Source organism: Acomys minous (assembly GCF_964271855.1).
Source record: "Acomys minous genome assembly, chromosome: 3".
Lineage (NCBI taxonomy): Eukaryota > Metazoa > Chordata > Mammalia > Rodentia > Muridae > Acomys > Acomys minous.
Genome location: NC_140485.1, coordinates 23,032,578 through 23,053,042, shown reverse-complemented (window position 1 = coordinate 23,053,042; position 20,465 = coordinate 23,032,578). Strand labels below are relative to the sequence as shown.

Here is a 20,465-nt window from a genome sequence, read left to right as displayed (position 1 = left end):
GTGTCTGTGTGCATGCATGTGAACATTGCCTGTAGTGCTGAGGGGTTGACTCTCGCTTCACACGTGCTGTGCACACTATACTCACTGCTATATTCCTGCTCTGCATGGATTCTCTGATATATGCTATTTTGAGTTATTCCACTTTTGTTTTTCAGATTGCTGAAGCTAAAAGAGATGTTTAATTCTAAGTTTGGGTCTACACCCAAGTTCTATGTTCGAGCCCCGGGGAGAGTCAACATAATCGGTATTCTCAGTTTCTTCTTTAATTTCCCCCCTACAACTTTACTGGTTTGAATTTTCCAGGTGTATTTCTATTTTGCTTTTGTTTCTTCAGGGAGATACTTTGTAATTTTCTACATTTTAATATTAAGTAGTAGATTTTTAGCAATTTTGTGTACAATCTGTCTTCATAAATGTATAATGGTAGATACAGTTTTAAATTGTATACCAACTTATTATTTTGTGTTTAATATATCATATTTTTTATGTTTCTAAAGAGATTATAATTATTATTTTAATGTCTTTATAATAGCCTACTAAGATGGTATTTTGTAATTTACTTAACAATTTTCTCTTATTGTGCATAAAGTTATTTCCAGTTTTTCACTATTTTTTTCAATTTTTCACTATTATAACCAGGAGTTTGAGTGTTTTCCCCAGTGGAAAGAAAAGTAGGGAGGTTGAAGGATGTAACCCCCTACAACACTTAAATTCTCATTTTCCTCTTAATTTCTTGTGAATGGATGCACAGCAAATTTCATAGAAACCTGTATTACTATTAGAAAATTTTTTACTAAAATTCTTTATATATATGTATATGTATGTATGTATGTATACATGCATGCATATTAGAGTAAATGTGTTATTGTAGGGGCAGGCTTTGAGGTCTCCTATACTCAAATTACACCCGGAGTGGCACACAGTCCACTTCCACTGCTGTCTGTGGATCAAGATGTAGACCTCTCAACTCCTTTGCCAGCACCATGTTTGCCTGGGTGCTGCCATGCTTCCCACCATAATGATAAGGCAGTCCCGGTTCAATGTTTTCCTTTATTAAGAATTGCCTTGGTCATGATGTCTTCACAGCAATAAAACTCAAATTAGTTCCAGGGACTAGGGTATTGCTGTGATAGGCCTGACCATGCTTTTGTTTGGAGGATGTAGATTTTTGGATTTTGGATTAAGAAAGCAGTGGAATGCTTTATAGGCCTTAAGTGGGCCATACATAGGCCCTGTCATGCCGGTGGTGCTAAGAGTGATTTGAACTGTGGGGTCCTGGCTCAAGAGGTTTCAGAGGAGAAGAATGTTAGTATGTGGCCTAGAAACTGTTTTTTGTGGTATTTTGACAAAGAATGTGGCTGCTTTTTGCCCTTGTCTGAAAATTCTGCCTGAAGCTAAAGTGAAGAGTCTTGGGTTAATTCCACTGGCAGAGGAGATCTCAAACAGCCTAGCACTGACTCTGTTGTGTGGTTATTACTGTGAAAAGGAGTATAGAGAATGTACAGACTGAGAAGAAATTAGGTCCAAAAAAAAGTGGGATGGTGCTCCTATTTCAGGGAGATAAACAGATTAAGAAATGGAACTAAGGGGCCTCCGAGGAAGACCCCATCCAGCTAAGCTTTCATCTTGAGAAAAGGATTTAAAGAACAGCTTAGGTCCAGGCAAGGTGGTACAAGTCTTTAATCCTGGAACTCAGGGGACAGAGACATGCAGGTCTCTGAGTTCAAGGTCAACCTGGTCTACAGAGCAAGTTCCAGGACAGCCAAGCTTAGGCCGTGAAGGAAACCAGTGAAAACATAAAGCTGGTGAAGGTGTAATTGAAAGAGGGGGCTACATTGCAGCCCCAGCAAACAGCAGGACTTGGCAGCTTCAGCCATGAGGTTCTGGTTTTAGACTCAAGGATACAAGAAGGGCTTATGGACCCTCCTTCCACAGCTAAGGAAAGCCACTGAGGCAGACGACGTGTGGCAGGGGTGTCGCTGCATGGAGGGCCAGAGAGGCCATTGTGTGAAGCTGTGAAGGGGAAGCCTGGATTGCCTTGGGGACGCAAGAGGTTAGAGATGCCAGGGTCAGGGGATACCTGCTGAGGAGAACTGCTAACAGGAGTGGAACCACCCCAAGAGAGAGAAGTATGTTGTGGTCAACAAAGCTAAAAGGTGTTGGAGATCAGAAGAGCATTTGACATCAGATGGAGATGCAGAGTTTGGAGTTTGTCCAGTTGTTTTTTGGTCTTTCTTTGGTCCAGTTTTTCCTCACTATGCTCTCATCCCTACATTTTGTAGTGGTAATGTATATCTTGTGCAATTATATGTTGAAATTATGTGCCCTGTTTTTTTTTTCATTTTGATTTTATAGTAGATTATAGTTCAGAGATTGCATGAATTTCAGAACAAACGTTGAACTTTGGACTTTTAAACATTGTTGAGACTGTGTAGGCTATGGGGACTTTAGAAGTTGGACCAAATGCATTTTGTATTACATTATGGCTACAAGCCTATGGGGGCCAGGAAATGGTATGTGGTGGTTTTAATAGGTCTATACTCACCATAGACTCATTGTTTGAGTGCTTGGCCCATAAGAAGTGGCACTATTAAGAGGCATGGCCTTGTTGGAGGAAGTGAGTCATTGCAGGGGTAGGTTTTGAGGTCTCCTATGTTCAAGCCACGCCCACTGTGCCACAAGTCTCCTTCTACTGCCTGCGGATCAACATATAGAACTCCCAGCTCCTTCTCCATCACCATGTCTGCTGGGTGCTGCCATGCTTCCCACCATGATGATAGTGGACTAAATCTCCGAAACTATAAGCCAGCTCTGATTAAATGATTTTCTTTAGAAGAGTTGCCTTGTACATCGTGTCTCTTCACAGCAATGGAAACCCTAACTAAGACAAAGGAGAACAGAATTCTGAGGAAGGGAGCTTTGGAGCAGAGACTTTCAGCAAGAGCAGAGGGAGCATCCTACAGTGTGAGGATGAAGGCAGGAAAGACGTATTAGAGAAACAAATACAGAACACACACACACACACACACACACACACACACACACACACACACACACACACCTTTTTTCTGATACCTTTCCATGTGAAAAGGAAAACAAAAACTTTACAAGTACATTCAGAAATAATTCTTTCCAGCTATCTAGGTATCCCTAAATCAAATCCATACTTGAAATTAACTACATAAGTGGTATTTTGGAAGCCAAGGAAAAGTGGCCTGGGCAGTGGTGGCACACACCTTTGATCTCAGTACTCAGGAGGCAGAGGCAGGCAGATCTCTGAGTTTGATGTCAACCCTGTCTACAGGGCGCGTTTCAAGTTAGCCAGGGCTACACAGCTGAAACCCTGTCTTTAAAACAAAACAAACAATCCCCCTAAAACAACAACATCCCCCACCTAGCCACTACCAAAACACATGTCAAGAGGGACATAGGCAGTCTCACAAGAGTTTATAAAAGGGAGTCTTCGCACTCCCTTTCAACCAGAAGATGCACTGTGCATCTGCATTGTGGCAGCTGCCCTGGAGGAGCCCACAGTCTCACAGTGGGTATGAGGGAGTCCCTAGACATTTCATGCCGTTCAGGCTATGCCACTGGGACTGAGGGGTGGGGTTGAGTCTGTGCAGGGACTGCTGTTGAGGTAGAGGGCCAACCATGCAAAAATTTAACCAGAAGTGCCTCTTGTCCATATTTTCTTCCCACATAAAGTTTTATCTGAACAATGATACTAGAAGTATGAATCTTGAATTTTTGGCAGGGGGTGCAGTCTTTGGAGGAGCTAGAGATGTGCGCAGGAATCTCTCTCTCTCTCTCTCTCTCTCTCTCTCTCTCTCTCTCTCTCTCACTCTCTCTCTCTCTGTAGCCTTGGCTGTCCTGGACTTCATTTGTAGACCAGGCTGACCTTGAACTCACATTAAAGGCATGTATGGCCACTGTGCAGGGATATTTTATTTTATTTAATTTTTAAAAATTTTTAAATTTTTAAATTTTTTATTAATTTATTCATATTACATCTCGATTGTTAGCCTTTCCCCTGTTTCCTCCCTCCCACTTCCCCCCTTCTCCCCTCCCCTATGTCTGTGATTGAGGGAGACCTCCTCCCCCTATATATGCTCTTAGAATATCAAGTCTCTTATTGGTAATTTGCTATCCTTCCTCTGAGTGCTGCCAGGCCTCCCCATCCAGGGGACGTGGTCAGAAAAGGGGCACCAGAGTTCGTGTGAGAGTCAGATCTCACTCTCCACTCAGTGGTGGAGAATATCATGTTTGTCGGCTAGGTCTTGGTAGGGGTTCGAAGTTTATGTGCAGGGATATTTTAATTCATGACCTTGGACAGGAATAAAATTTGTCATGAGAAAAGGTACGAGGAGTTCAGAGTCCGTGGAGGACTCAAAACTTTTATAATGGGAAATGTAGACACATAAAAAAGTAGTTAGAATAATACAAAGCTCTTGCATGTACTTATTAATCAGCTTAGGTCATGCTTTTCATTTTAAAAGCAAGTGATAGAGGATTTAAATGTGTCATGGAATATTTGAGCACAGTCAGTGGGGGAGGGGTGGTCTATAATAGGGACAAGGTCAGTGGAAAGGGAGAGGTTGCCTATATAACAGAGAAGGGAGTCCCTGATGGAACGGAATGCCTGCAGAGGCTAGGAGGCTGGTGACTGGGGCACAGGGCACCCTGGCAACTTGAGCCCTTTTAAATGGGAGGCAAGGAAGAAAAGAACACACTTTGATGTCGATGATGTTTCTTTGGGAGCAGAGGACTGAGGAGGTTTCTGTGAGGAGAGCTGGGGTTTTAAGGAGAGGGAAGAATAAATTTAAATGTGAAGGAGTGGAGACAGTGACTGGCTGGGGGAAATCAATAAAACCCATTTGCTGGGAAGGACTCAGGTCTTCTGGGTTAAAGTGAGAGAGCTTGCATTTCCCTGCCTCAGCTAGTGTAAGGTGTGTGGTTTTCAAGCACGTGGGTGGAGTTCACAGAGGATGACATGGAACAGGGAATTGCACAGTATGGGTAGGAGAGCCAGTGAAGCCGTACAAACTGACATCTGTGCTGGGTGGCAAAGGACAGCAAGGGAAAAGGAGCCCACAGAATTGAGAGGAGCTAGCGGAGTGGGGACAGAGTGACATGCAGGATGGGGGGGCCTTCAGGAGAAAGGAGGAGATTTGAAACTCCAGTGCTATAAAAGCTCCATGTAGAATGAAAGTTGGAGGTGATAGGAATTGTGTAATTATCGGATGTAAGGCCATGGGGGAGTATGGCCAAAGGAAAGGGAGGCTTGGGCTTTGGACCAGGCCATTTATTTACATGTCATCAGGGTTACTGTGGGACTGGGGTGGAGATGGGGTGGCAGACAGGTTCTGAGGTCACAGAGCTGTGTGTGATCACTGGCTACTGAGGGGGCGAGTGATGCTTGAGATCACCTGACTTACATTTCTCCAGGTTCTAGTCTTTGACTTTCCAGTCAGCCAACCAGCCTTGAAGCGCTTGTAAGCTTCTCTCCAGCAACTCTTCCTTCTGCCTAGCTGAGCTTCTTTTCTTTCAGATGCCAGAAAGCATAAAACCTGCTTTCTCTTTTGTCTAGGAGAGCACATAGATTACTGTGGATACTCTGTTCTGCCCATGGCTGTGGAACAAGACATGCTAATCGCTGTGGAACCTGTGAAAACACACACTCTCCAACTGGCCAATACAAACCCCTTGTATCCGTGAGTATGTAGGGTTGCTGCTGGGTATAGTGTGTGTGTGTGTGTGTGTGTGTGTGTGTGTATGTGTGTGTGTGTGTGTGTGCATGAATGTGTGTGTATAAAATCATGCAGTAGAATATTTGAACGCAGATAGTCTTTAGGAAATAAATCATATACTTAGTTGATATTTCCTACTTGGCATCTACTAGCATTCCAGGCCACTACTAAATGTTTATTTGTTGTGTTAATTTTCTCACTGAAGAAAACATTTACTAACCAGCAAGATGGCTCAGGGCTATTGAGGGCCTTTACCTGACTTTGATTTTCAGAAACCAACATGATAGCCAAGAGCCTAGTCCTGCAGACTCTTCTCTGATCTCTACCCTTGTGACATGATGCATACATTCCCACAGCCTTTCTCCCACATACAAAGTCAGCCAATCAATCGATCAGTGTTAGGAGGAAGCTTTTACTGAGGAGTTGCCGTGTACTGGACATTGTTTCATCTGTTGAGTCATGTACACATGAAAATACTGTGTTCTTGCCCAGAAAGCCCTGGTTGTCTGCTGAGGTAGCTGTCTCACCAAAGGCAGGTGTGGGCTATCTGTTCTTCGTCACCATGGCACAGTGTAACTCTCTTGTCTGAGAATCTTACCACACAGCATAACCATTGCTTACTTACCTGGATCACTCAGTACGTTCAAGTTCTGTGATTTTATGTTGTATTGTCTGTTTCCTTCAGAGCTTTAGTCTCAGGATAAGATAGTATGAGGTATAATGGATGTTTCTAGTACGTAGCCTTTGTCAAGTTCAAGTGTCTAATTTCCTAAAATGTTAAGAAGTCAGTTATGTGTATTAAACTGTATTATATGGTCCAGTCATTGTAGTCTTTGGACTGTTTCAAAGGTGCTTCATTTGGGCTCTTTAGTGCTTACCCCTCCCTTCCGACCCGCCTACCCCAGGCAGGAGAGAAAAGGCTGATGGGAACAGGGGAAGCAGAGCTTTTTGGACTCAGTTCCTGGGAGCAATTCCACTCCTCACAGTCAGGATTCCAGCAGACCTGTTAAACAGCAAACCAGCCAGTCAGCAAAGGTAGCCGCAACCACAGCAGCTGGAGCCCGGAGCAGCAGCCGGAACCTCTAAGCGTTCTCCGTAGGGCTTCTCTCGAGGGGCGTCTCAAAGTGGAGCGATGAGCAGCCAAACAATAGGAAACAACACCAAGACCAAAAGCCACGCCTCTTGTTTTGGGCTCATATATATAATCTCCTCTCAGAGTCCGTACTAGGATGTTTATCAGTTGTCAAAGACTATGTCCCTGCAAGAGGCAGTTCCTCTTCCAGTGGACAAACATCACATGTTCTCTCACAAGTCTGTTTCCAATGGAAAAACACCACACACCCTAACACAAGTCTGTTTCACATCCCACACTTGGGATCAAAACAAAAACATGTTTACATCCACTACAAGTCATCTTTAAACATATGACGAATTACTCTGGTGGATTTTCCAGTGCTGAACCAGCTTTGCTTTTCCTGAAGAAGCTTTATTTGTACCGTCTGGTACCATATAATAGCATTTTGGTCAATGATGCCTCATGTATAAGATGGTTTGCCCTGTGAGACTGTACAGGGCTGAAAAACTGCTGCTGCTGACAGTATTTGCATTTTAAACCAAGAATTACTTACTACAAAACAGCCAAAAGTTTCAAAAATTAAAATGTTTATTTATAAATGAAACCAGTTATAGTAAGGCAATGTTAGCTTATCAAAGAATGAACTTTTGAGATAAATTTGATGTCATTTATGTGTGTGTTTATAAAATCTAGAATTATGTGCAGTAACACCCTTGGCCTCCATGTTTAGTCCCTCACCTACACTTTCCGCCCTGCACACTCCCTTTATGTTAGGTGCCCTATATCAGTGTGCTAGTTTCAGTTGTTTGCACGTACAATATGTTTATTGAAGGTTTTATGTTTGGGTAGGTTCAGACACACAAATACTGTCATTGTGTTATAGTCAGCTACAGTGTTTGGTATTGTTAGTCGCCATTGTGTTGCTGTGAAGAGACACTGAGACCAAAGCAACTTGTATAAAGGAAAGCCTTTAATTGGGGGTTTGCTTACAGTTTCAGAGGGTTAAACTGAAAAACGCAGCAGAGTAGAGGCACACAAACAGGCAGGGTGCTGGAGAAGGAGCTGAGAACACTCTGATCCACACACAGGCAGCAGATGGGAGGCTTTGGGGGAGAGACGCACCTCCTCCAAGGTCACAGCTACTCTAACAGGGCCACACCTCCTCGTCCTTCCAAACAGTTCATCAGCTGGGGATTAACCATGCAAATACGCGAGACTGTGGAAGCCATTTTCATTCAAACCCCCACACGTATACTAGCATGCTGTGTGTGTTTGTAATGGTGAATACCCCAAACACATATATATATACTAGGCTATGCCATCTATGTCTGTGTAAGTACTTTAAATTGTTTGTACAATGACAAAATTGGCTAATGATACATTTCCTTTTTTTTCGTTTTTAAAAGTTAATTTATTCATATTACATCTAAATTGTTAGCCCTTCCCTTGTATATTCCTATTCCTCCCTCCCTCCTGCTTCCCCCCCTCCTCCCCTCCCCTATGTCTGTGATTGAGGGAGACCTCCTCCCCCTATAAATGCTCTTAGAGTATCGAGTCTCTTCTTGGTAACTTGCTATCCTTCCTCTGAGTGCTGCCAGGCCTCCCCATCCAGGGGACGTGGTCAGAAAAGGGGCACCAGAGTTCATGTGAGAGTCAGATCTCACTCTCCACTCAACGGTGGAGAATAAATAATACATTTCTTACACTACATCCCTGTCATTACGTTACCTGATTATATTATGTATTTCATTTGCAAATTACAGAAGAAGATATAGTTGTCTTATTTTATATAGCCATTCTGTTTCTATATCCTGGTTACTCTGTATAACCTGACAGTGAACATGGGGATAGCAGATGTTCCTCTGAGTAACTAATTTCGTGTCCCTTGGGTGTATATAGCAAGCAGAAGGATTCCTGGATCACATGCTGGTTCTGTTTTTAATTCTCTGAAGAAACACCATACTGTTTTGCATAATGGTTGAGTCAAATCCCATGTCTACTAACAACACAGAAGTGTTCACTTTTCTCAAAACTGCCAACACTTATCATCTTACTCACACCACATACCATTATTGTAAGATTCAGTTTTTGGGAGGCATCATCTTGCCACTCGTGTGTGCCTGTGTGTGTGTGTGTGTGTGTGTGTGTGTGTGTGTGTGTGTGTGTGTGTTTGTCTTACCGCATTGGGGTGTATGCATTTGGTGTTATTTTGCTATTTTTTGTTTTGTTTTGTGGCTGTATGCTTTAGTTGAAGTATTTGCAATGTTCAAGTGGTATTGGATGTGGTAGATATGAGTGTGTAGTTTAGAAAATAATTCCTCAGCCTAGGAGCATTCTGTATTTTTCTGAGTGTGATATTAACGGGGAGAGCAGCAATAGGTGTTTGATATTACTACTATACAATTGCCAAACTAGCACAGCATACTCAGATTTTAATTGATGCAGTTAGGGGATATATTAAAGCACTCCTAAAAGGAAAGTTTAAAGCTATAGGTGCACATGTTAAAATCAAAGAAGGGCCAATGAGATGGTTTAGTGGGGAAAAAGATGTGCTATTAAACCTGAAAACTTGAGGTCAATCTCTGGGACCCACATGTTGGAGGGTGAGAACGGACTTCCATAAGCTGTCTTTTACTTCACATGCTATGGTATGTGGATATACACATACGTGCATGCACGCACGCACGCGCGTGCGCGCACACACACACACACACACACACACACACACACACACACACACACACAGAGACAGAGAGAGAATATGAAGGGTCAGATCTCAAATAATTGACTTAACAGTTTACTTCAATGCCTTGAAGAACAAGAACAAGCCCAATAAAAAAAATCAGCAAATTGAAAGAAATAATTATGATCAAGGAAGAAATTAATGAAATGGAAATCTAAAAATACAATGAATTAATGAGACAGAGTCAATTCCTTTGAAAGATGGGCGAGATCAATAAACTCTTAGCCAAACTGGCCAACAGAAAAAGAGCAAAGGTCCAAATTAATAAATAAGAGATGAAAAGGGAGATGTTGTAATAGATACCTGTGAAATTCAGGAAATCATTGTGACATACATTAGAACTCTTACAGTCCATGATGTTGAAAAATCTGAAAGAAATGAATGAATTTCAGAATGCACATGATCTACCCAGATTAAACCAACATGAAATCAACACCTTGCAGAGACTGATAATCAAGCAATGAGATCCAAGCAACAACTGAAAACAAAACAACAACAAAACATAGAAAAGCCTCAGTTAAACAAAAACATTTTCAGTTAAAAAAGTCAAGGCTTTGGTAAGGCCTATTGCTAAAGACACTATATACTTGTGGTAACAAGACATAAAGAAATAACATTGGTTCTGACAGGAAACTTCCTCCTGTTGGCTAACTTTCATAGCAGTTGGAGATACTATGTAGGCTACAAGGGAAAAATAGTCATCAGCAGTCTTACCCGTTGTGAACTCTGTGAACTACTGCCATGGAAAGATATGCTCAGGTGTACGTCTATGGGTACAATAGTGGCAAAAATGTTATAGGGGTAACCACAGTGGACTGTAGATAATGCAGAAACTCACAGCTGACCCAATGCAGCGAACAAATGCCAGGGAAATACTTAGTGACAAATGGGACCTTTATATCACCATTCCCCCTACCTAAGGCTCAGGGTCTATTGCAGAGAAGGCAGGAAGATCATAAGAGCCAGATGTTGTGGAAGACTGGACTGAAAAAAGTTCTGGATGTGACAGGACTGCTGCACACAGGAGCACGCAGTAGCTGTGGTTGCCTGCATAAAATGAAGTCAGACAACATTGTAGCATGGATTGGAGAGGGCATGAGCCCCTCCCCCGAACTGAGGAGCTATGGACATCTGATGGTTTCTAGAGGAAGGGAGAGTAAGTTTCCTTTAAGGATGTGGCCCTTGGTAGGTTGACTATTTCCCCACAATGAGTATGACTGGGCTCCATAGATGGCCCCACACCAAACTGTATTTGGTGGTTTATTAAAAGAGGGCATGGAGCTGGAGAGATTGCTCAGAGGTTAAGAGCACTGACTGCACTTTCAGAGGTCCTGAGTTCAATTCCCAACAACCACATGGTGGCTCACAACTATTTGTAATGAGATCTGATGCCCTCCTCCGATTTGTAGGTATACATGCAGGCAGAGCACTGTATGCATAATAAATAAATAAATCCTTAAGAAATAAAATAAAATAAAAGAGGGCACAACATTGGATGAGACTGGGGAGGGGAGGGTGGATCTGGGAGGAATTATGGAGCTCTGTGGGGAGATGAATATGAGCAAAAACACTGTATGAAATTCTCAAGGAGTTAATGGAATATTACATTATAAACAGTTCAGGCCTACAGAGTTTTACTATTGAACTCTACCAGACCTTTAAAGAAGAGCCAACATGGATGCTTTTTAAACTAGTCCAGAAAATAGAAAATGAAGGAAGAAGGAAGTCCAAAGTAGTAGGGAGGACATGTGTGGAACAGAGAGAGGAGGGAAGCTGAGCTGGGCTTTTCTGAGTAATTCTGAGAAGCAGACCAACCTGATGCACCAGTAACTTTCTAACAGAAAATTTCTATTTTCTTAATGTTAATTAGTATCTGGTATTAATTATTCAGATATTAATAAGTATCTGGTGGTGGTAATGAGGTAATACTTAGAGCCTATGCAAATATCTTGTTTTTTTTTTTTTTATCAAAGTCTTACTAAGTGTCCATTGATGAAATCATTATCATGGAATTCACGTGCAATATTTTAAAATTTCAATTATTTCTTTGATATTGGTTAATTGACATTATGCTTTATTCATTATTTGTGTGTGTGAGTGTGTGTGAGAGTGTGTGAGTGTGTGTGAGAGATGAGCTTGTGTGGCATTCATTCTATAGCACATTTGTGGAAGCCAGAGGACAACTTTGTAGATTCAGTTCTTTCTCTCTGTGGTTTCTAGTGACCAGGTTGTTAGGACTACACAACACATGCCTTACCCGCTGACTCATCTCTTTGAGCCTGGCATTTTATTATGAAAAATAATTTCACCCTATTTTTCCTTTAGCTATTTATTTGCTTGTAAATTTCAATTAGCATAGACTCATGAGGTCTTGGCCCCACCCCACCCCCTTTATGGGTATGGCTCTTTAAAATACATTTTACTTGTTATTTATTTTTCTTAAATCATGCAGATGGGCAGATTAGATGGGATCGGAGAATGTGGGGAAACCTTTGAGCACGTCTGTGTCACCCGCGGGTCTGCCGAGTAGCAAGCCCAGAGGATAAAGCATTTGTGTGGTTTACCCTAGCTAATGAGGAATAACATGAGAGAGAGAATGGACGTAGGCCACGCTAAAGTACGCTGTTTCCTTTCTGTTTCTGGAAATAAAAAGGGGCAGTTAGAAGCAGATTGGTCATGAAGGCTGCTACAGCTTCCACCTAGCCCTTAGCACCTGAAAGACTGCCCTGTTTGCTGTGAGAAACACTGGAAATGAGTAGAAGAAGAAATGCAGTATCACTGTCTTGTCACAAGAGGGCAGTAGTCAGCCACTGATTTTTTTTTTTCCTCTTAAGGCATTAAGACTTAAATTAACGTGTCTTGTTTGTTTTTCAGAGACTTCAGTACTAGTGCTAATAACATCCATATTGACAAAACCAAACCTCTATGGCACAACTACTTCCTGTGTGGATTTAAGGGAATCCAGGTAAATGGACACCTACTAACTACTGAGATTATTATAGATTATTATAGATTTATGTTATTATAGATTTGCTCTACCACGTTTTTGGTTTTCTTTCAGTGTTGATGCTCTTCTTGCATTTTTGCTAACTTCTGTTTCAGAAAGCGGGGAAGCTGTAATTGGTTCTGGGCAGTGTTGACAGGGGCAGTCCTGCTCTTTCGCTAACTACCCCTTTCAGGCAGATTGCCCTGCTACTTACATTCTGTCCTGGGCTACACAGGAGTGTACTGATGTGGGACTTCGAGCTGAGCAGCCATGGGTTTGAAAAGCGGGCTTGATCCAGCTTTGTTATTTTGAGTTAAATCTTGGATTTATCTGTAAGATGATGGGTGAAGGGTTGCTGAAAAAAAATATCACAGTGCTGGAACCCTTAGGCACTTGGGAAAGGCCATTAGCATGGTTACTGCTTGTCCAGGTGGCACTAAAAGGGGTGAGTGAAAGGAATTTCTGCAAGCCCTTTCCTAGAGACATCGACTTAATCTCAACCTAAAAACTTCAGTGTTGTCTGCAAGAATAGGACAGTGGATGCTTCTACTTTCTCTCACAATTAAGACTTCATGAAGCACAAATGGAAAACGAATACTTGCTGTTTTCAGAGCCACTCTTAAATTTCTTTTTGTGCTCTTAATTTTATTTTCTAATAATTAAAAATCTATTTTTATTTTATGTCTGTGGGGGCTTTGCCTGCATGTATGTCTGTGCACCGCATGCGTGCCTGGTGCCCAGAGGCCAAAACTCCAAGACTGGAGTTACAGACTGTTGTGAGCCACCATGTCGCGCTGGGAACCAAACGCAGGTTTTTCTGTAAGAACAACAAATGCACTTAACCACTGAGCCATCTCTCCAGCCCCTTATCTTTATTTATTTTTATTTTTTTTGGTTTTTCGAGACAGGGGTTTTCTGTGTAATAGCCCTGGCTGTCCTGGAACTCTCCTTGTAGACCAGGCTGGCCTCAAACTCACAGAGAATCACCTGCCTCTGCCTCCCAAGTGCTGGGATTAAGGGTGTGTGCCACCACATCCGGCTTAACTTTATTTTTTAAATTAACATACTTTCAATAATTATTAGTTGTAGTGATTCCTGTAACACATCATAGATAAAGGATATGAAGAAATAGATTTTTTTTTGTCTTTGTGAGTCAGAAGGAAACTAGTAAGTATGCTTTTCTGTTTTGTTTATTTTTTGAGAGCTTGTGATCCAAGTGGCCTGAGGCCCTATCTGAAACTGTCATGGTCTCATAGAAGCCTGTCAGGGGAAGTTGGGATATGTAGTCCTGGGCTGCTATTATGGAGGGAGGTCTGGCCTAGGAGTGCAGCCTTTATTTCTTGAGAATATGTCTTTTTTCCAGCACATGTAGTAACTTCTGGGAAAAGTTATTGGCCTGCTTTAAATCTTCAAATTATCTGGATTGTCATCCACATTAGTGGGAATTAGAGTATTTGGAATCATTGGTCAGGCAAATGCAATTTGACCTTCCTTGCAAACATGTGCTTTTGTACCATATGGTAAAGTAACATACATCTGTCTGTCTGTCTGTCTGTCTGTCTGTCTATCTATCTATCTTCTATAAATTTATAAAATACATATTTTATTGTATTGTTTTAGATCCTTTTAGGGCCTAAAGCCTTCCTCTTTGGTTTGACAATATGTACAAAAACCCAGGTTTGTACAATGAACTTTGGGCAGAAAAGTGATTTCAGTGTTAGCCAGTCCAGAAACCTTCCAATTAGAATGCTAGAAAGTTCCAAGGGCTAATCTGTTTATGTGAAATTGAACATGTCATCCTCTTGGGCTAGAGCTATTACAGTATTTGGCAGAACACATTTGTGCTTCTCAGTCTGCTGTTTCTTTTGAGCTTAAACATTACGTGCTAAGTTTGTAAGTATGATTCACATTCGAGACCGTCTGCGGATCAGTTTATGGTTAAATATATAGCAGTCCCTGAGGACTGTTGCTCTTGAGCGGGCTGCCTGATGTTCCGTTTGGAGGGGCATTGGCAGCCGCACGTCTTCAGTGTATAATTTGTTTGTGTTTCTGGAAGGAGATTTTTGGATGATTTGGAATCAGGAGGCGCATCCAACTAAATCTTTTCTTTTGTGGTGCATGAGTTTTCCAAGGAAGAAAAAGGGACAAAAAATTAAGGACAAGAACAGTCTTTATTTGCGGCGTTTTGTTGTTCCTTTGGTTACTCTAACTTGCTTATTGAAATTTCTCCCTAAAAGAGTATGTATGATGAAATGCATAATTAGGTAATGTAATAGCTTCTCATACTTTGGTTTTGAATTATTAGAAATTTCTGAAGAAGGTCATTCTTTTTTCTTGAGGAGGAGGGAGTGTAGGGTTTAATTTTAACCTTAATGTGAATCCTAAATAACAAAGGTTAGATTATGATATCACCCCCAAATCCAAGTCTTCAGTCAGTTCAAGTAGATTAGAAATTACTACCTTTAATGCAGAGTCTGCCTTAGTTGGGCTTTCCTGTTTGTAGAAAAATTTCCTGCCACCTTTGGGGCCTTCAGTATCATTTATACCTAAATTCTAATCTGGCTGTCTGTAAAGCTACCAGAGTGCTAAACTGTACCAATAATTCCAATAAAAACTCTGAATTTCCTCATGTAGCAGGCAGGCATTTAGTCAGTGACGCTGTTGACCCCAGTTTGCACAGCAGTGGAGAAGTCAGCTGAGAACCGAGAGTCTTGGGCATCACTCCCAGCATCCTTTGCGTGATCTTGAGAAAGTCCCTTAGCTTCCTAGTACTTAGGTTTTTCTTGATAACACATGGAGTTGACAGAGTTGGAGCTCCTCTTGTTCAGAGAGCCTCCTGACGCAGGATCACCAGAAACAGCTGCTGTCGCATTAGACCTTAGACCAGACGCTGGCAGGACAGAGATCAGCCCACAACTCACTGTGGTTAGGGGCTTTTTGCCTCGCTGGGCAGCTTGAATTGTTATTGCTTTGTAGTTTTTCTATACTCATTCAAATCAGCTGATATTCAAAGAAAAGTCATTCAAGGCAAGTTAGGAAGTGAATCAGGAGCTCTTTGTTGAACAAAATAAAAAGTCCTCTTCAGATTGCCTCATTCTGTGGGCAAGGGCCTTTAGTCCGATGGCGTGTGCAGCTCCCACTGCACTGAACTATCCTCATTCCTACAATTGTTTTGTGTTTGTTGATAGACTTTTTCCCCTTCTGTGGAATGACAGAAGTTTCTACTGCTTCTTGAATTCAACACTGAGATGACTGTTGCTGTGTTTTTGTTCCATTCTTAGGAACACTTTGGCCTTACTGAGCTGACTGGGATGAACTGCCTGGTAGATGGAAATATTCCCCCGAGTTCCGGCCTCTCCAGCTCCAGTGCTCTGGTTTGCTGTGCTGGGCTAGTGACTCTCACAGTGCTGGGAATGAGTCTATCCAAGGTAAGCACCTGACATTGACCTCACAAAAACTCCAGGACAGCATCTGTACTGCAAAGTCAGACCATTTTCTTCAAGGCTGAGAAACTGTCTTTTTTGTTTTGTTTTGTTTTGGTTTGATTTTTTGAGACAGGATCTCTCTGTGTAGCCTTGGCTGTCCTGGACTCGCTTTGTAGACAGGCTGGCCTCGAACTCACAATAATCTGCCTGCCTCTGCCTCCCCAGTGCTGGGATTAAAGATATGCGCTACCACATCCAACTTCTGAGAAACTGTCTTAACTGCCAACATCTGTGGGCAAGTTTGTAGTCAGCCATGTTCTGCCTGAGGTCTTCTCTACAGCACTGCTGATGGTCTCCAGCTAGCCAGTCAAGGACCATATGACTGTAGTGAGATTCTCTTGCATTATCTATGGAGCTTAGGTAGAGGGCATCATCTTAGAAAGTCTCCTTGTTGACAAGGTACATTCAGAGCAAGGCATTTTAGGCTTCATGGTTGGGCCTGATAGGCAGTGGGCAGAAAGCATAAATAGGCAAGAAAGGACCCAAATGCATGTCTGTTAATGCCCAAGTATCAGTTGGCTAGTCACCAAAGTTGATTTCAAAAGTATTCTATTCAAAGAGGAAGTGCATACTTTAAGGAAACATGAATTCTTCATGAGTTCAGAAAACCTTTGCAAACTTGCAGCTCAGAGCAGGTGTGCTTAGATGTAACTAGATGTAACTTGAGTGTTCTGGTTCTAGTGAAATGTTATTGCAGGTTCTTTCTCAACCTTCCTAATACAGTTCCTCAGGTTGTGGTGACCCCCCACCCCATGAAATTATTTTCTTTGCTACTTCATAACTGTAATCTTGCTACTGTTGGGAACTGTAATCTAAATATCCTATATGCAACTTCCAAAGGGTCGGGACCCATGAGTTGAGAACCTTTCTTTTAAACCCATGCATGTCAACTGAAGTTCTCAGATATAGTTTGGGAACAGACTAAGCATCAGGGACATCAAGAGAAACCTTGCTGTATTCTTAGTTTGAAAAAAGTACTTATATTTTTATGGTGAAAATTTTATATTGGGAAAGGGGAGATACGAAGGAGAAAACAAAGATTTAGACTTCCCTTGCTACAAACAGGCCTTTTTTCCCCATGGGAAATTTAGCTTGTTCTCTGCAATATTTTTTTTATATTGTTTTTTGTTTTTTGCTTTGTTTTGTTTTTGAGAGGAAAAAGGAAATTTATATGTGAAGTATGATTTCTCTGGTACAGCTTTTAATTTGATCGTTAGGTTAGTAGTTATTTCAGTCTGCCTGTTGTTATAACAAAACACCCAGGGCCAACATCTTAAGGAGAAAAGACCCATTTTGGCACAGATTTCAGTCCACAATACAGATTGTGAATGACAGCGCATGGGGCCCAAGGCACAACCTTGGGATGAAGTAGTAGACAAGATGGGAGGGAGGGAGGAGGAGAGAGAGGGAGTGGGAAAGAGAGAGGGGGGAGAGAAAGAGGGTGGGAGGGAGAGAGGGAGGATTGGTGATAAGATGGAGCCTTGCCTTGATGTAGTCTCATGCTCCTAGAAACTCTCTTTCTGTACTGAGCATTATCCCCTAATAGCTCCTTTAGCCATGAACTGATTGATCCAACCAATACTTTAGTCTGTTGATCTGGTTAGTGCCCTTATGATACAGCTAGGGACCAAGCCTTCAAAGACACAACTCCTTGGTGGGACATTTCGTATCTGAGCCACAACATTTAACCATTGCTGTTGAGTGACAGCTTTGTGCTGGGAAATATTGCAGCACAGACGAAATAAATGGATGTGATCTCACTTCACTATGCTGATGGTTTTAATAGATACAGAGGTGAACGTGACGTGGGTAAGAAGCGTGTTAGAGGGGCGGGTCTAAGAGAGATTCAGAGAGCACATCTAAGCTGAGACACCAAGGACTTAAAGACTTATAGATGTTAGCCAAGAAATTCTAACAGAACCTTCACAAGATGGAGCCCCGTAATTCTGGACTTCCAAGACTATAGATCTGTGGGTGAAGTAAACTTCTGCTCTTTTTGTTTGTTTGTTTGTTTGTTTTAGGCAAGGTCTCTTTATGTAGCCCTGACTGTCCTGGAGCGCTTGCTAAGTTGACTAAGCTGGCCTCGAACACACATAGATCCAGCTGGCTCAATCTCCTAAGTGCAGTGATTAAAAGTGTATGCCACTGTGTCTAGCCTATACTTTGTATTTTTTGAAAAAAGGAAGGTAAAGAATATGATGGTGGGGCTGGAGAGATGGCTCAGAGGTTAAGAGCGCTGCCTGCTCTTCCAGAGGTCCTGAGTTCAATTTCCAGCAACCACATGGTGACCAACAACCATCTATAATGTGATCTGATGCCCTCTTCTGGCATGCAGGCAGAACACTGTGTACATAATAAATAAATACATCTTATATAAAAAAAGAATATGATGGTGGTACTGATAACATCCGATAATCATGTTAGCAAATGAAAGGAACACAATGGTAAAAAATATCTATGAAAATAAAATAATCATAGGATATTGGAGAAGCTAAAAGATGCTCATTATGGCTGGAGCCTATAGTAACTGGATCATATTAGAGACCAGATGCTGAGATGTTGAGTAATTTGGGATTTATCCAGATCATAGTGGGAAACAATCGCTGGGCTTAATTTTAGGAAGATGGTAACATGGTTACATCTGTGTTTTAGAACCATCACCATGGCTCTATTATGAAGTTGAAAGTAACGGTATTAGCAATACAGAGGTGACGCAGTGTGCAGGAGTAGGAATGAGAGTGGGATGAATCAGATTTTGAGTTTAAGGCCCACCTGGGACAGAGTCAGTAGGGTGTGGGCATTGACTGGGTGTGAGGATGGGGGACAGCGAAGAGGCAAGGATTCTTTTCAAGTTTCTGGCTGTGTTTGGTGCTTTGGAGTAGGGACCCAAATGGCCTGAGGGGAAGCTGAGTGTTGAGTGTGAGGAACCTAGGCACACAGAGCTTCTCAGTCTTCAGTTGTGAAACAATGCCTGTAACTGTCTGGTTCTCGTGAAGATCATATCGTTAATGCTAGTTTTTTAGACAGGGTGCTTTCTATAACCCAGGCTGTCCCCAAACTCCCAATCCTCCTGCTGGTAGACAGGCCTGGACCACAGTGACTTTTGAAGTTTCTGGAGTGGGGAAGACAGGCATTGTATTTAGACGTAGAGAAGACTGGGAGCCAGTGCTAAGTGAGGCACACGCTCAGTTGCTGTCTGCTGAAGAGAACGAAGAGTATTCCACATGAGGCGGGAAAACCAGGAAGGAGGACTGGCAAAGGCAGGACTTGGGAGCAGCTGTCTGCAGAGGCCCATCTCCCGGGGCAGAGTACGGGGACAAGGGTGACCAGTGTGTTTCATAACGATACCAGGGCCCACAGGGACTTTTGACTGAAGCCTTTCCAGTTACTTCACACTGAATACTGCACTCGATGCAGTAGATGTGGAAATTATTAATTCATTAATAAAGTTTTCTGGGTAGAAGCTGGTGTAACAAAATGCCTATTGGCACTTAGAATCCAGAGAGCAGAAGCTGTGAGTGGCAGTGGTAGGCAGTGGCAAGGCGGACGGCGCAGTAAGAGACTGAGGGAAAAGGGAAGGCGTGCCTTTTTTCTGATTTCAATATGTCAGAATCTACTGACACATCTATTCCATCCCTCCTGCACTCAGTCTTCTCTGATGCAGGGAAAATTAAGAAGCATAAATACAAGTTCTGTCTTTGGTAAACCTGAAACCACAGAACGCGAGGATGGAAAGTGGGTGGGAGGATGCTGCGGGACTTAGCAGAATGAGGAAAGGTCAAAGCTAAGGGCCTCGGGAGGGCACATAGACAGAAGCACGCTGACTCACCCCACAGTCTCAGGGAGAGGATGGGTGAGGTGGGGTGGCCCAGGGTGGGGGGTTATTTTTATTTGAATACTGTTAGGCCCTCAGAGCTCTGCCTTACCTGGGAGCAGCCCCCCTTCTGTGCACTGGTCCCTGGAGAAGCTCCAGAGGCTTTCTGGATTTACAGACACTGACTGCTGAGAGAGATAGGCAGGGAATGGAGGCAGGAAATGGAAAATTACAGTATATTTTGCTCCTAAACAGTGAAGTTTCTAGTGTCAGGTGCTCAGGTGGGCTCTAGCACACTGGCAGCTTTGTTACCTCACACCTCACCCAGAGTGCAAGAATGTGCTTGGGGGGAACTGGATGAACCCCACTATGTGAGTTCTCCCACACCCCCCTGCAATATGCAGCGTGTCCGTGTCCCTGGTATAAGTGATTTCCAACGCTTGGTGTTTCACTCACTCACTCTGAGCTATGACAAGACATTAGAGGATAATCAGAGTTTGGAAGAAAACATCTCAAATGAAGCAGAAAGGAAGCAGACAGAACGAAGCAGAGAGAACACAGGGATTAATAGAACAGACAATCCTGAGAAGAAAGAAGACATTGTGTCCTCAGGCT

General features: G+C 42.5%; 1 protein-coding gene across 3 annotated transcripts in view; it reads left to right on the top strand.

Moving 5' to 3' along the window:
* The window catches only part of GALK2 (galactokinase 2), a 135,212-nt gene that overhangs the window by 13,482 nt on the left and 101,265 nt on the right, over positions 1 to 20,465 (top strand). For all 3 annotated transcript variants that reach the window (XM_084775509.1, XM_084775510.1, XM_084775508.1), the window contains exons 2-5: positions 156 to 244; positions 5,588 to 5,711; positions 12,440 to 12,530; positions 15,833 to 15,979. In XM_084775509.1, the coding sequence (XP_084631635.1) occupies positions 156 to 244; positions 5,588 to 5,711; positions 12,440 to 12,530; positions 15,833 to 15,979 (451 nt within the window). The remainder of the gene's footprint in view (positions 1 to 155; positions 245 to 5,587; positions 5,712 to 12,439; positions 12,531 to 15,832; positions 15,980 to 20,465) is intronic.